The sequence below is a fragment of the Suillus fuscotomentosus genome (genome assembly GCF_016647785.1).
Source record: "Suillus fuscotomentosus strain FC203 chromosome Unknown F5891scaffold_46, whole genome shotgun sequence".
Classification (NCBI taxonomy): domain Eukaryota; kingdom Fungi; phylum Basidiomycota; class Agaricomycetes; order Boletales; family Suillaceae; genus Suillus; species Suillus fuscotomentosus.
Window position 1 is genome coordinate 78,160 of NW_024539558.1, and position 11,337 is coordinate 89,496.

At 46.0% G+C, this 11,337-nt stretch overlaps 4 protein-coding genes across 4 annotated transcripts; all 4 read right to left on the minus strand.

Annotated features, from left to right (window-relative positions):
• Positions 1 to 279: 279 nt before the first annotated feature.
• Positions 280 to 2,185, minus strand: F5891DRAFT_1191866 (uncharacterized protein; the record flags this gene model as incomplete). Its single annotated transcript, XM_041367520.1, has 9 exons — positions 280 to 381; positions 439 to 585; positions 635 to 767; positions 798 to 820; positions 877 to 914; positions 964 to 1,318; positions 1,369 to 1,416; positions 1,466 to 1,575; positions 1,792 to 2,185. The coding sequence occupies 9 exons, from the start codon at positions 2,183 to 2,185 to the stop codon at positions 280 to 282; spliced, it is 1,350 nt and encodes a 449-aa protein (XP_041222999.1).
• A 2,739-nt stretch (positions 2,186 to 4,924) lies between these two features.
• Positions 4,925 to 5,571, minus strand: F5891DRAFT_1191869 (uncharacterized protein; the record flags this gene model as incomplete). Its single annotated transcript, XM_041367521.1, has 2 exons — positions 4,925 to 5,285; positions 5,339 to 5,571. The coding sequence occupies 2 exons, from the start codon at positions 5,569 to 5,571 to the stop codon at positions 4,925 to 4,927; spliced, it is 594 nt and encodes a 197-aa protein (XP_041223000.1).
• Positions 5,572 to 5,956: 385 nt separating this feature from the next.
• On the minus strand, positions 5,957 to 7,588 carry F5891DRAFT_1191870 (uncharacterized protein; the record flags this gene model as incomplete). The annotated part of the gene is made up of 3 exons (XM_041367522.1): positions 5,957 to 6,654; positions 6,703 to 6,997; positions 7,025 to 7,588. The coding sequence occupies 3 exons, from the start codon at positions 7,586 to 7,588 to the stop codon at positions 5,957 to 5,959; spliced, it is 1,557 nt and encodes a 518-aa protein (XP_041223001.1).
• A 173-nt stretch (positions 7,589 to 7,761) lies between these two features.
• On the minus strand, positions 7,762 to 10,942 carry F5891DRAFT_1129905 (uncharacterized protein; the record flags this gene model as incomplete). Its single annotated transcript, XM_041364456.1, has 6 exons — positions 7,762 to 8,120; positions 8,174 to 9,555; positions 9,709 to 10,025; positions 10,080 to 10,370; positions 10,422 to 10,678; positions 10,780 to 10,942. 6 exons carry the CDS (start codon positions 10,940 to 10,942, stop codon positions 7,762 to 7,764), a joined length of 2,769 nt encoding a protein of 922 aa, XP_041223002.1.
• Positions 10,943 to 11,337: the final 395 nt, after the last annotated feature.

Consider the following 11,337-nt stretch of genomic DNA (forward strand, 5'->3'; position numbering starts at 1 on the left):
GAAATGACAGGATGCAGTAAACAAATGTAGGGAAGAGAAATACTCGGATGTGAGCACAGACACATGAATACGAAGCTTCAGTCAAGAATGATCTGCAGGTGGTCGTGTCGAGTCTCTGTAGCTCCATCGACCCTCAAACTTGCAGCCCTGTATGGATAAAATTAGTATCAAACAGTCTATACAAAAGAAACATTCTCGCCATCCAGCTTCAGCCCACTCCCGCAGCTGCGCCAACAACTTAGGGCCATGGTACAGATCCCGAAGGATGTTGTCAAGCATCTAGACCATTTTGGAGTAGATAGGGCCATATTCCCTCGCAGTAAACTTCGGGTAATATTTTCCATTGCCGTTCTTCGCAAGACCGTCGAGGATGCAGTTGTACTATAGAGAGAAAATTAAATCAATATACTACAATGTTGGGGACAGAAAAAACACTACCACTGCGCTAACCAAAGCCAGACATGACACAGGCAATTGGTTGTGGAATATGTCTGGTCGCCTGCGTGTGATTCCGTAAGGTCCTGTGTAAAAGAAAATGATGACACCATCACGAAGTGCAGGATGAGCAAAATTCCTTGTTTTCCCCTAGAAAGATTTACATGAGAATAGACCTAGTCAGCATGTGATCACTAACATATTCATCTAATCCAAAGCGTAAGAAGAGTGATCCTTCAAGTAAGGCTGCAGCAGCGTGTTCTACCCACTCTGCACATTCTTGAAAGGGGATCGGAGGCGGGGGAATGAGCGAATATGATTGAGGCGCAAGACTTGCAGCAAATTTCTTCAAATCGGATCACCAAGTTGCGAGATCGTCATACAACTGCAGTGCAGATCCTAAATCAGTGAGATCAGTGTGAATGTGAATATCACACTTACCAGTCGAGCCATGTTAGATTTTTGCTGTGGCCAGATCCCTGAATTACAACATAAAATGAATTATTTTATGAAGGAAGAAGTGCTTACCGGCTTCAAACTGTTTACCATCTTGGTCCCATGCAACTAAGACTGAAACAAGAACCTCGCATATGGACGACGGTAAATCAGCAACTAAAGCCAGAAATGGATTCTCCAGGGCATGTTGCGCGCGACATTCTCCTTTAGCATCCTCGAGAAAGCTTTTCCATCGTGGACCATACCATGCTAGTTGAGTTGGCTTTGGTCCGTCACTTGGTTTCTTTGATCGTTTAGTCTTAGACTGCTGATTATCATCGGACTCGACTTGATGCAACAACTTGAGAGCTTCAGGATCAGGAAGACGTGGCTGGCCATTCTTCTTGTGGTGGCGTTTCAATACATTGTCGGGCTGTGATATCGTGATCTGTAAAGAAACAGAGTGAGCCTCACTAAGAATGAATTTCATCGCCTCACCTGAACGTCCTGTAGCTGTGGCTGCATAGGCGAGGTATCTGAAGGAATCTTATGCAAGCAATTGTCAGAACGATACAGGTGAGTGAACTCATCATACCTGTGAACTGCTGGACTGCTGTATGGACAACATGGAGGGATTGGCTGCATGTAAGACACTGGTCTGAGCAACCACATCATCTTCATCGCATGAATATTGAAAGTCAAATTCTGGCGTAATAGGATGAGTGACTCATGGTTGTGAAGGGGGCAAATCTTCCCCAGAAAATCCTGTAATGTATATTAATAAGATTGTTTGAAAGGCGAGGGTAAAAGGTGCTGATCCTGGTGGGTTCCCTCGGACATGCAGGAGAGTTGCAAACACATTACCTGGATGTTCAGTGCAACGTCCACCAACCCCCCCCCCCCAGCCAAACTGTGGCTGACTCATCTCCTCCTCTTCATCCTCCTCCTCCCCATCTTCCTCCCCCTCCTCATCGTCATCTTCTTCACCATCATCGTCAGAGCTGACACTTGCCTCAAATGATTGATGTTCAACCTCATTGACGCCCCATAAGTCTGGGTTGATGTTCTGGTCCACAAAGGTAGTTGGTGGTGCAACCAAATTAGCTGCACTAGGGCCGGTTACACTTATGTGAGCTTGCTTCACATTGCCTTTCCTCCCAATAGTATATTGGTTGTTTAGATCTGGGTTGGGAGGCACAGTAGGTGCTTGCATAGCGAACCCAAATCTTCCTCCAGGTTGATGGAATAAAGGATTGAGAGACTGTGAGGGTTCCGCAGTACTGATGTCTACGCATGAGGTGTTAGGAACATTCATAGCAGTCGACGAACTATATGGTGGGGGTACGACCTAGATGTGAACAATCAAGTTAGATAAATAAATAAATATAACTATGCATCAGACCTTTGGACGACAGCCTCAGCCCTTGATACGAGGTGGTTCTGGAGCTTGAGGGTTAACAGGAACGGTGGAATCAAGGGATGTAAAGCCCTTGTGTCGATGTATCCGAGATGGAGCCTCCAACAATGCACCGATCTTCTCCAATTGAGTATTCCTACCTCCCGTTCCCACATTGGCACAGCCAGAACGTCTAGCAGGTTCGTCAGTGCTTGTGGCATTGAGACGGAGGGACACGAGTGGCATGCCAGATGCCTCAATGGGTTCTGCTGCTCAGGGCTTCTTGGGCTGAGGCCTGAACACATCCAGACCTTTGCACTTGGCCCGCTTATTCTTGGGGCTGGCAACAACATGAGGAGGCATGATGCAGCTACAAAAAGTTTGAGCAGACTGAGCAATAGCTAACGAGCAATTCCAAACTCACCAAATATTTTATACGATGATACCTCGAGGTTATCGGAAAGGAATGGCAGGTTCTCCCTGGCATGACATAAGATGATTTGTCTTAAATAATCTCTGTGAGTAAGATGGAGAGCGAGGAAAAATGTCCCAATGTGTGCCTGATAAGCGAGTGCACCAGTGAGATTGACTCAGAGCTATCAAGCCCTGAGCAAGAATAGTAGGAATGTACATGGAGCAGTAGCCACCTCCCAACAGCTAAAACCCACTGTGCTCCTGCCGTGCCAGCCTCTGAACTAGTCTTTTATATCACATCATGCTCATGCCTTCTCAAGGTCGGGCTCGGAGAGTAATCACTTCTTTCTGCCCGTTTCTCCGAAGGAATAACTCGGATTGATCCAAGGTGAACTTGAAGAGTAATGAAAAGATAGGCGAGTAACGGTGTATCAACTTGGTATGGTGGGATGGAGAGATGAAAGATGAGTGCGAAAAAATGTGTTAACCGGAACACATGTGCACATAAAGAAAGATCAGTATTGATATACAGTGGCTCAAAAAAATGTCTCAATGTTTGTTGGTTTTCATGTAATTGCTTTCTTATGAGTTAGGGTATGGAAATCTGACTATACTATAGGGAGGTGTCAGAAAGGTCCACCTCCCAGCTATATTTATGTTCCCTATAGCGTGGGAGGCCGACACTACCGTGTGAAGATATGGACATTTTGGTTTGATGACTCATTGAGACACTTTTTTGACTTTAAGTTTGACCAATACAATCTTTATAATTCTAGTACTTTGTGTTACCTCCCTTGGCTTTAATCACTGCTGCTATTCTTCTGGGCATACTTTCTATCAATCTCTGACATTCCTCTTTGGTAATTCTTTTCCACTCTACCACAACTCTCTCCCATAGTTCAAATAGCCCCTTTGAAGAATCTTGATAGGCAGCAAGTAGTATTTTGAGTAATTCCCAGAGATGTTCAATAGGATTGAGGTCTGGAGACTGTGCTGGCCATGATAGAACATTGATATCATGATCTTCAAACCATTTGGTGGCCAGTTTTGAGGTATGCTTGGGATCATTGTCCTGCTGGAAAATGATGTCTTCTTCATCAACATCTGACTCCTACATGCTTCTGAGCAGACACTCCTCTAGAATGGAGACATACTGCTCTGCATTCATCCTCCCCTCCACCTCACACAAAATCCCCATTCCATTCCATCCCATACAGCCCCATACCATCAAGTTTCCCCCTCCAAACTTTAGTGTGCCTTTCACCTCTCTTTCTCCTAGTGGTTCTCCTGCCTTTTTCCATACATATTCCTGACCATCTGACCCTAGTCTATTGATTTTGGTCTCATCTGACCAAATAACCCTCTTCCAGTCCTCAATAGTCCAGTGTTGGTGCTTTAGAGCAAAGGCTAGTCTCTTCTTCCTATGAGCTGGTGAAAGAAGTGGTTTCTTCTTCTTGGTTACAGCTTTCAGGTTAGCTGCCTTGAGAGTATTTCTTACTGTTTGGGTGGAGACAGTGGAGGGGATGATGGAATTAATGAGTTTGGTGGCTTGAACAGTATTTGAAGCTTCTCCAGATAGAATAGAATGGACAATAGCTCTTTTGTCATGAGGGGTGAGCTTAGAGGGATGTCCCATATTGATATTTTCTTTGTTTGGAATAGACTTCTTGATGACTCTAGTAATAGTAGCCCTGCTAAGACCAGTTTTGGAAGCAATCTGTCTAGTAGATAGACCAGAGGAGGTAAGAACAAGGATATTATCCTTTTGAGCAGGAGAGATAGACTTCATGAGGATTATGAAGGATTTCATGGTTTAGCTTGTACTCATATAAATGTCAGATATTAAAATCAGACCATATAATTAATATGACACCATTTTTTGAAATATTTAGTAATGATATTTTGTCTAGGTGGTCTGATTTATCTAAAAAAAATTAAAGTCAAAAAAGTGTCTCAATGAGTCATCAAACCAAAATGTCCATATCTTCACACGGTAGTGTCGGCCTCCCACGCTATAGGAAACATAAATATAGCTGGGAGGTGGACCTTTCTGACACCTCCCTATAGCATAGTCAGATTCCCACACCCTGACTCATAAGAAAGCAATTACATGAAAACCAACAAACATTGAGACACTTTTTTGAGCCACTATAGATGGAAATGCGAAGGAAACACTGGAAAAGAAAGTACAAGCGCAGCTACAACAACTATTGGTAATTTATGGTCAATCTTGATAAATTTAATCTAAGCCATCATCGCCTGAGTCACTTCGCTGGCAGAGTCACCGTCAGCTGCCTCATGCTTCTTGCGCTTGGCTAATTGTGGCACAGACTCAGGCTCCATACTGCCCCCTTCTGCTTGCCGCTTTTTCAAGTGTTTAGTGATTTCTGCAGCAGATTTCTTGAGATTCTCGTTGGTGGATGCACGCTCCTCATCGTCCTCAAGGGTGGCAATATGATGTTTTAGCAGATCGATGATGCTATCAAAAGTGACCCGTGCCTCCATGTTATCCTTCAGGATTGCCCACCACTCTTTTTCGCAAGGGGGATAAGTTTTGCAAAGTATGGGTGGAATTGTTTTTCGAGATGGGCCTCCTCTGATGACACTGCAAAGAAATAGACCTTCCTCAGTTTGCACACATCCAGGTTGAGGTTCAACCAGCTATCTGGCAATGAGTCAGGTATGGACTCCTGGCGCTCCTTGCCGTTAGGGCCACTGTACTTGATACAGATATAGGCAAAAACATAAAAAAGGGACTCAAGGTCATCCCCAAAGCTTTGAGAGACCCAAGATGGTGGGAACACCAGAGTTTTGGAGGAGGATTTCCGTGCTTCTTGTTGTGTTGCCTTGGCCTGCAATTCTGCCATTTGGGCAAGAAGCGCACGCGACATAAAAGGGATTGTGCCCTAATAAACCAGTCAACCAAATTTTGTGTGTTCGAGAAAGATATATTTACCATGCCACCAATAGAATATTTGTCATTTGAAGTAATGAAGACTCAAACTCCCAATCGATTAACAGCCCCCTACTATTATTGGGCCCCTCCATGATCATCGCATTGTAAAGACTACAATCACGATGCAAAATGCCACGGTCTACTGCCATGCGTTGGACTAGAATACAAGAAAATGAATACAGAACTCATGTAGAATCAACTAAAGCCTCACCGATAACAATGTCCCTAATCACTCTCATGAACTCCTTCAGCATTCGAAACGCATGAAGGGGGCGAGCGCAGGGCTTCATGACGAGGCAAACATGCGTACAATGGGTCCCTCAGATACTCGGGTTTTCCGCGTGACAATAATGCCGTGTCTGGTCAATGACGTCATCTGACCTTTTGACCTTCCAGTAGTCTACTAGCTCAGGAACACCAGGGATGCCACTCATCGCTTTTAACATGTTAATCTCATTCAAAACTTTCTCCTCACCACCCTGAACCCAGTGGTCTTTAATGATGTATTCTTCTTCGTCCAAACTGACCAGATAGCAGACGGTCCCGCGACCAACGAGGCCCTTGGTGGTAAAGAGGATCTTCAGGATAGTGTAGATCTTGTTATTAACGCGGATTTGGCCACAGGGTTCTGCAGGCGATTGAGGGGTGTGGGGAAAATGGGAAGGATGAGGGGTAGAGCTACAGGCGGTATCAGCCCACTGCAGAGGCCGAGATGCAAGGCCCAACAAAGGAACACTAGTGACTGCAAGGGGTTGAGGGAGGAGATACGAGGTAGGAGGAGGGACAGGAGGGGAAGGAGGGGGGACAAGAGGCTCTTCTATCAGATCTTCGAGAGACTCGAGATTGTCATTGGACATTAGCTCGAGGGTGTCATCAGCAGGGGGCATCGGCTCGAGGGCATCAGAAGAAGAGTGTATTGACCCGGCCTCATTGTCAAGGGGTAGCTCCTGGGGATCCTCAAGCAATGCAGCGAGAGACTCGCTATCAGGATCGGCAGGAAAGGTGATACTCCGAGTGGCTCAGGCAGGAAGGTTCTTGAATGGCCAGTAACCAGGCATGTCTGCACCTAGGGGTGGGGGGAGCGGGACATTTTTCCAGAAGGCAACCGTACTATCGTATCCAATACATTCTGGGCTGCCAAAGACAACAGCAGCAATAATCTGGGCGAATGCATCTGGATTTTGATGAATTTTGATGTGAGGGGTCACAACGCCACCGGCATGGTCGTACAACAAGACCCTGAGTTCGCGATATTGGTGTGTAAATGATAGGATGAGTGCAAAGCGCCTCCAAGGCTGATTGCTGAGTAGTAGATATGCCTGGGTATCTGCAGCCTTCACAATCCGCTGTGCAGGCTTGTACTGACTATGTGTCAGCTCAGCACATACGCAAATATTGCCCCACTTGGGCTTGATATCATCAGATAGCACAAGATCAGGCTTGCGCTTGATATCGCTACCGGACACTGCAACAGTGGAGTTGCTGGCACTCCATGTGCGAGTTGCAGACAGTGTGATCAGCTTGTCTTCTGATTCAGCCATCACAGTATCAAGAGCGTTAAGGAATGATGAAAATATCTCTTCATGGGTAAATTTCTCGACACCCAGCTGAGGAGGAAGAGTATCGTTTGAATTGACAGATGACTGAGGAGGTGTCATTGGAAGTGCCCAGTTCCAAAATCCAGCTTGGCTATCATACAATGGAACGATATCGTCTGGGGAGTTTTGACTGAATATAGTGTTGATCTGTGTGTCGTGATGAAGGATTTTGCTGAGTTTGATTCTAAGTGTGTGTGCTTGGGGAACATTGGCTGTGAAAGGCTTGAAGATCAGAGGGAGTAGGTGGCCTAACGAGCCATTTGCCAGAGATTGAGGTTCAGTTGTCACTAGGCGGTTGAGTTCAATGGTTGTCATTCTGTTCAAAGTAGGGACATCGTTGACCAGAATTGACATCAGGGATGCCAATTTTATTCTGTCGTCAATTGTCCTATAAAAGTGCGGCATAATTGGCGCTCAGTGAGGGAACAAAGGGATAGGGCAATGATGGTGAGACTCGGGCATTGCTTAATGCCACAGTCTAACTATAAATACACGACATTCATACAAAGTGGGCAAAAGCAGGCTGATTACAGGTCAAAATACATCAAAAGAGGGTAGAAAGTATTTTTGTCCCAGTACTTATTGAGCCAAAATTCTGATGCATGCTCCATACCGTTATATTGAGTGAGATGCGGGTCTGCACTTGCGCCAAATTGAGGGACAACATTAACAGGCGCTCTGAGCTGAGTGACTGGTATAACATCATCAATGCGAGTCCCGTTTGATCGCTTCACCCTCTTGAGCAGATGTAGGTGCGTAGCTGGCTCGCGCTCAGTGCTGTTGTTAAAGTGTTGCACGTATGTGAGGAAGTGATCCTTCCAAGCCCCCTGTGTATCCATCTTTCTAATTGGACAGAAAATAAGCCTGATTTGAGCGATGACATGGCCTAGGAACTCAAGAGTTAGAGAGCATTTTGCATAATGGAGGAACATCAATCACCGTGAAGACCATCAGCAGGCCATGAGTGCCCATCTTCATTATTGACAATAACAGTCTCATACCGACCAAAGGTCCAGATGTCAGAAGGTGGTACGCAGTTTAGGGTCTGTGCAGGTCGCACATTGGTGGTATCATGAAATTCCGTATCCTGAAGTTGAAGTTTGAACCATATCTGTAGTTCATTGAATGGAAGCGAAGCATTGGACCCAGCCCTCCTAGCCCCTCCAAGCGGATGAATATGACCATACCCATGAGTATCTTCACGACAAAGGAAGTCGGCAAAGGCTGATCGTAAGTCAGGAAGGCCAAATTTAAGGGCAGCATCGTCAATGGAGATGGCCCTAATTGACAGGCTGTAGGCAAGATGAAAGGCCGTACGTCCAACAACAAATGTGCGTAATGGCAGGGGGATTGTCCCAACCTCCCTGTGCTGGAGGACCTTTGCCATTGCAAAGTAGTTAGTGATTGGACATGCGTATCCAGGGGACTTGACTGTGGACAAGAGGTTTGCGGGGAGGTCATCGTCATCATCAACATCAAAATCAATGATGTCATCATCAACGTGGTGTTGGTCCAGGTTGGTTTGCAGCCTCAAGTCTAATAGACTTGTTGCAAGATCAAAATGACGACATTTGTCCACACAGTCAAGGTGACGGCAGATTTGTGAATCGTAGTTATTGTTGTTGCTTGAGCGTGTGGGATCCTTGATCCCAGTTATGTGTGCGTGCTCTGTAGCATCTGCACTCCACTGCATGGTGATGCCAGTGTTACGTATGCTGGGAGCTATATTCTGCATGAGCTCTATCTTCGGGATGTACCAGTTATCGATAGGCTTGTTGCCCTTCCCGCGATGAAATCCAGCAGCTGTAATGGCATGTTTGTTGGCGTGAAATTTGGCCAGCACTGTGGAAATATGTTCAATGTCGCGATCATCGATCCGTGGCGACTGTACGAGATAACGGAAATCCGTCAAAGCTCGTACAGCAGTCATCACAGCACTAGGCACCGCATCTGCACTGACCACAATAATCGAGCACTGGATATCACGTTGGGCACGCCCTGTGACCTGCTTCAGCTTTGAGATGCCACCATGAAAATGGCGAAACCCCATCACAGGCCGCAATGCTGAAAAGCGAAAATCGATTTCTGTTTCCCCGACCGCGCATATGATCCATTTGACATCGTGATCGTAAAACTCTCTGTGAAGATGGTGGAGATTTTCGGGAGTGAGGAAGTGGGATGGTTCAGCAAAGAGCCAGTCCTGCCAGAAAGGTTTGTCGACACCATTTAAATGGAACTTCTGTGCTTCGCGGAAGAAAGCTTCAATGTCATTGGAATCAACCTTGCTATGGGCAGTAGCGATCTGTGCGAGTGTAGTTGAACTAGTTCAAGGCTCGTGTTGGAAAGGGTCGCCAAATTGTTTGAACATGGCCATGGTAACTGGGGAAGTTTTACCACCAATGGTAGCGAGTATCATGGCCTCTGGAGTATCAACAATGTAACTTGCGAGAGGAGTGAAACAGTAGCGACTATGCCCAACGGGATCTGACAGCATAATTCCCTCATGGGCAGCCCGCTTAAGCGGCTCTAGAACAAGATCCAGGCATTGATGGACTAGACGATCCTCCAGTACGCCATGCATGCATTTCTTTTTATGAAGGAATTTTGGCATGGGGAGCAGGGCAGTGAGCACGAAAGAATTAAGTGATGTCTTGAGTCGGGTGGACATGGGTATATTGGCGAGGCTGATGAGGAGGGGGTGCACGACTCTGTCGCCCATCATCATAGATATGTTTGTCTTGTCAGATGATAGGATGGTCCCAAGCAATGTCGCACCTCGTGGTAGAGCCGACTGCATTGAAAATGATCAGTACTGAGAGCGCCTTGCACAAATGAAGATACGCACCTGCATTGTCCAAGTGTTGTCTCCTGTCATCCATTCAGAGTACACACAGCACAGCCGCTGTGCCGTGGTATACACCTTGCGGGGCGTAAAGTCTAACTGGTCGTGAAAGGATGGATGGTTAAGTAGACTGGAGATACAATCCAAAGGGTCACGCCAATATAATATGACAGGTGATTTGGTCGGATGCTTTGTCTCGATGACTTGAGACATCCAGCGTGGACCGCTTGGCAACATTTCTGCTCTGCCTCGCAGTTCCTTGGCTGATGAGAATGACAGAGGAAGACCCTGGATCTTATCATGCACGTTGTTAGACTCTACCAATTGAATATATTGTGTACTTACTATCTCAAGTGACAAAAAGCTATCTATCTTCCCCATGCTTAATCCCGAGTGAAGTTGCCATGATGCAAGCTCCCAGTCTTTCCGGCCACTGAATGGGTAGTAGAGACTAGTTGCACAGTGCACGCTGTTCTCGTCTGAATTGAATATGTCAAGGAAAGTATGACCTGTTCCATACGTTCGAGAAGCTCCGGGGAACCAGTCGATGAAGTCCCTGGTTGGTGATATCCCTTCTTCATTCACACTGCCGGTAAAACCACCTTCATTTAAATTAGCACCACTCCAGTATCCTCATCCCAGCCTCCAGATCCGTCGTGGTCTTCCTACGTATGTGTGAGGTGGTGAGAATCATTGGGAGTACCGAGCTCCTCGTCGTCAACGTCCATAGACTCGGTTCGCACAGAGTCCAACCATATTATATCATGTAGCCAAGTGTTACATCCTGAGCGGGGCTGATTCATATGACAGGCCACAGCGACCTCGTCTTTGAATCTGCCTTTGCCGCACGAAGGACACCGAAACATATTGTTAAGTATAGAATGTATATGTGAGAAAAATACCTCGTGTGACGTCAAATTGAGCTCTGATTTCCCCGAACCTACTGTATAGAACAAATGAAGTCTGCAAACAAGCATTATCACCTATAATTATAATATCATATTAGTATGTCTGAGTCAACCCCACTTGTCTGCCTTAACATTCACAACAACATCCTCACCTCAGTCACAGCACCTTCTCGCTGTCCTCAGTGCTATGGTTCACATGCAACTTCTTACCCGTGTCTCCGAGCGGTAAAAATCAGCAACCATGACCGAGCTCTTGCAGAATTGTACGATGTTGCTGAGGCTATTGGTCTATGGTAAGTGGCTTGCTATTTGTACCAGAAACTATCATCTATCATCTAACATACCTGTAGACT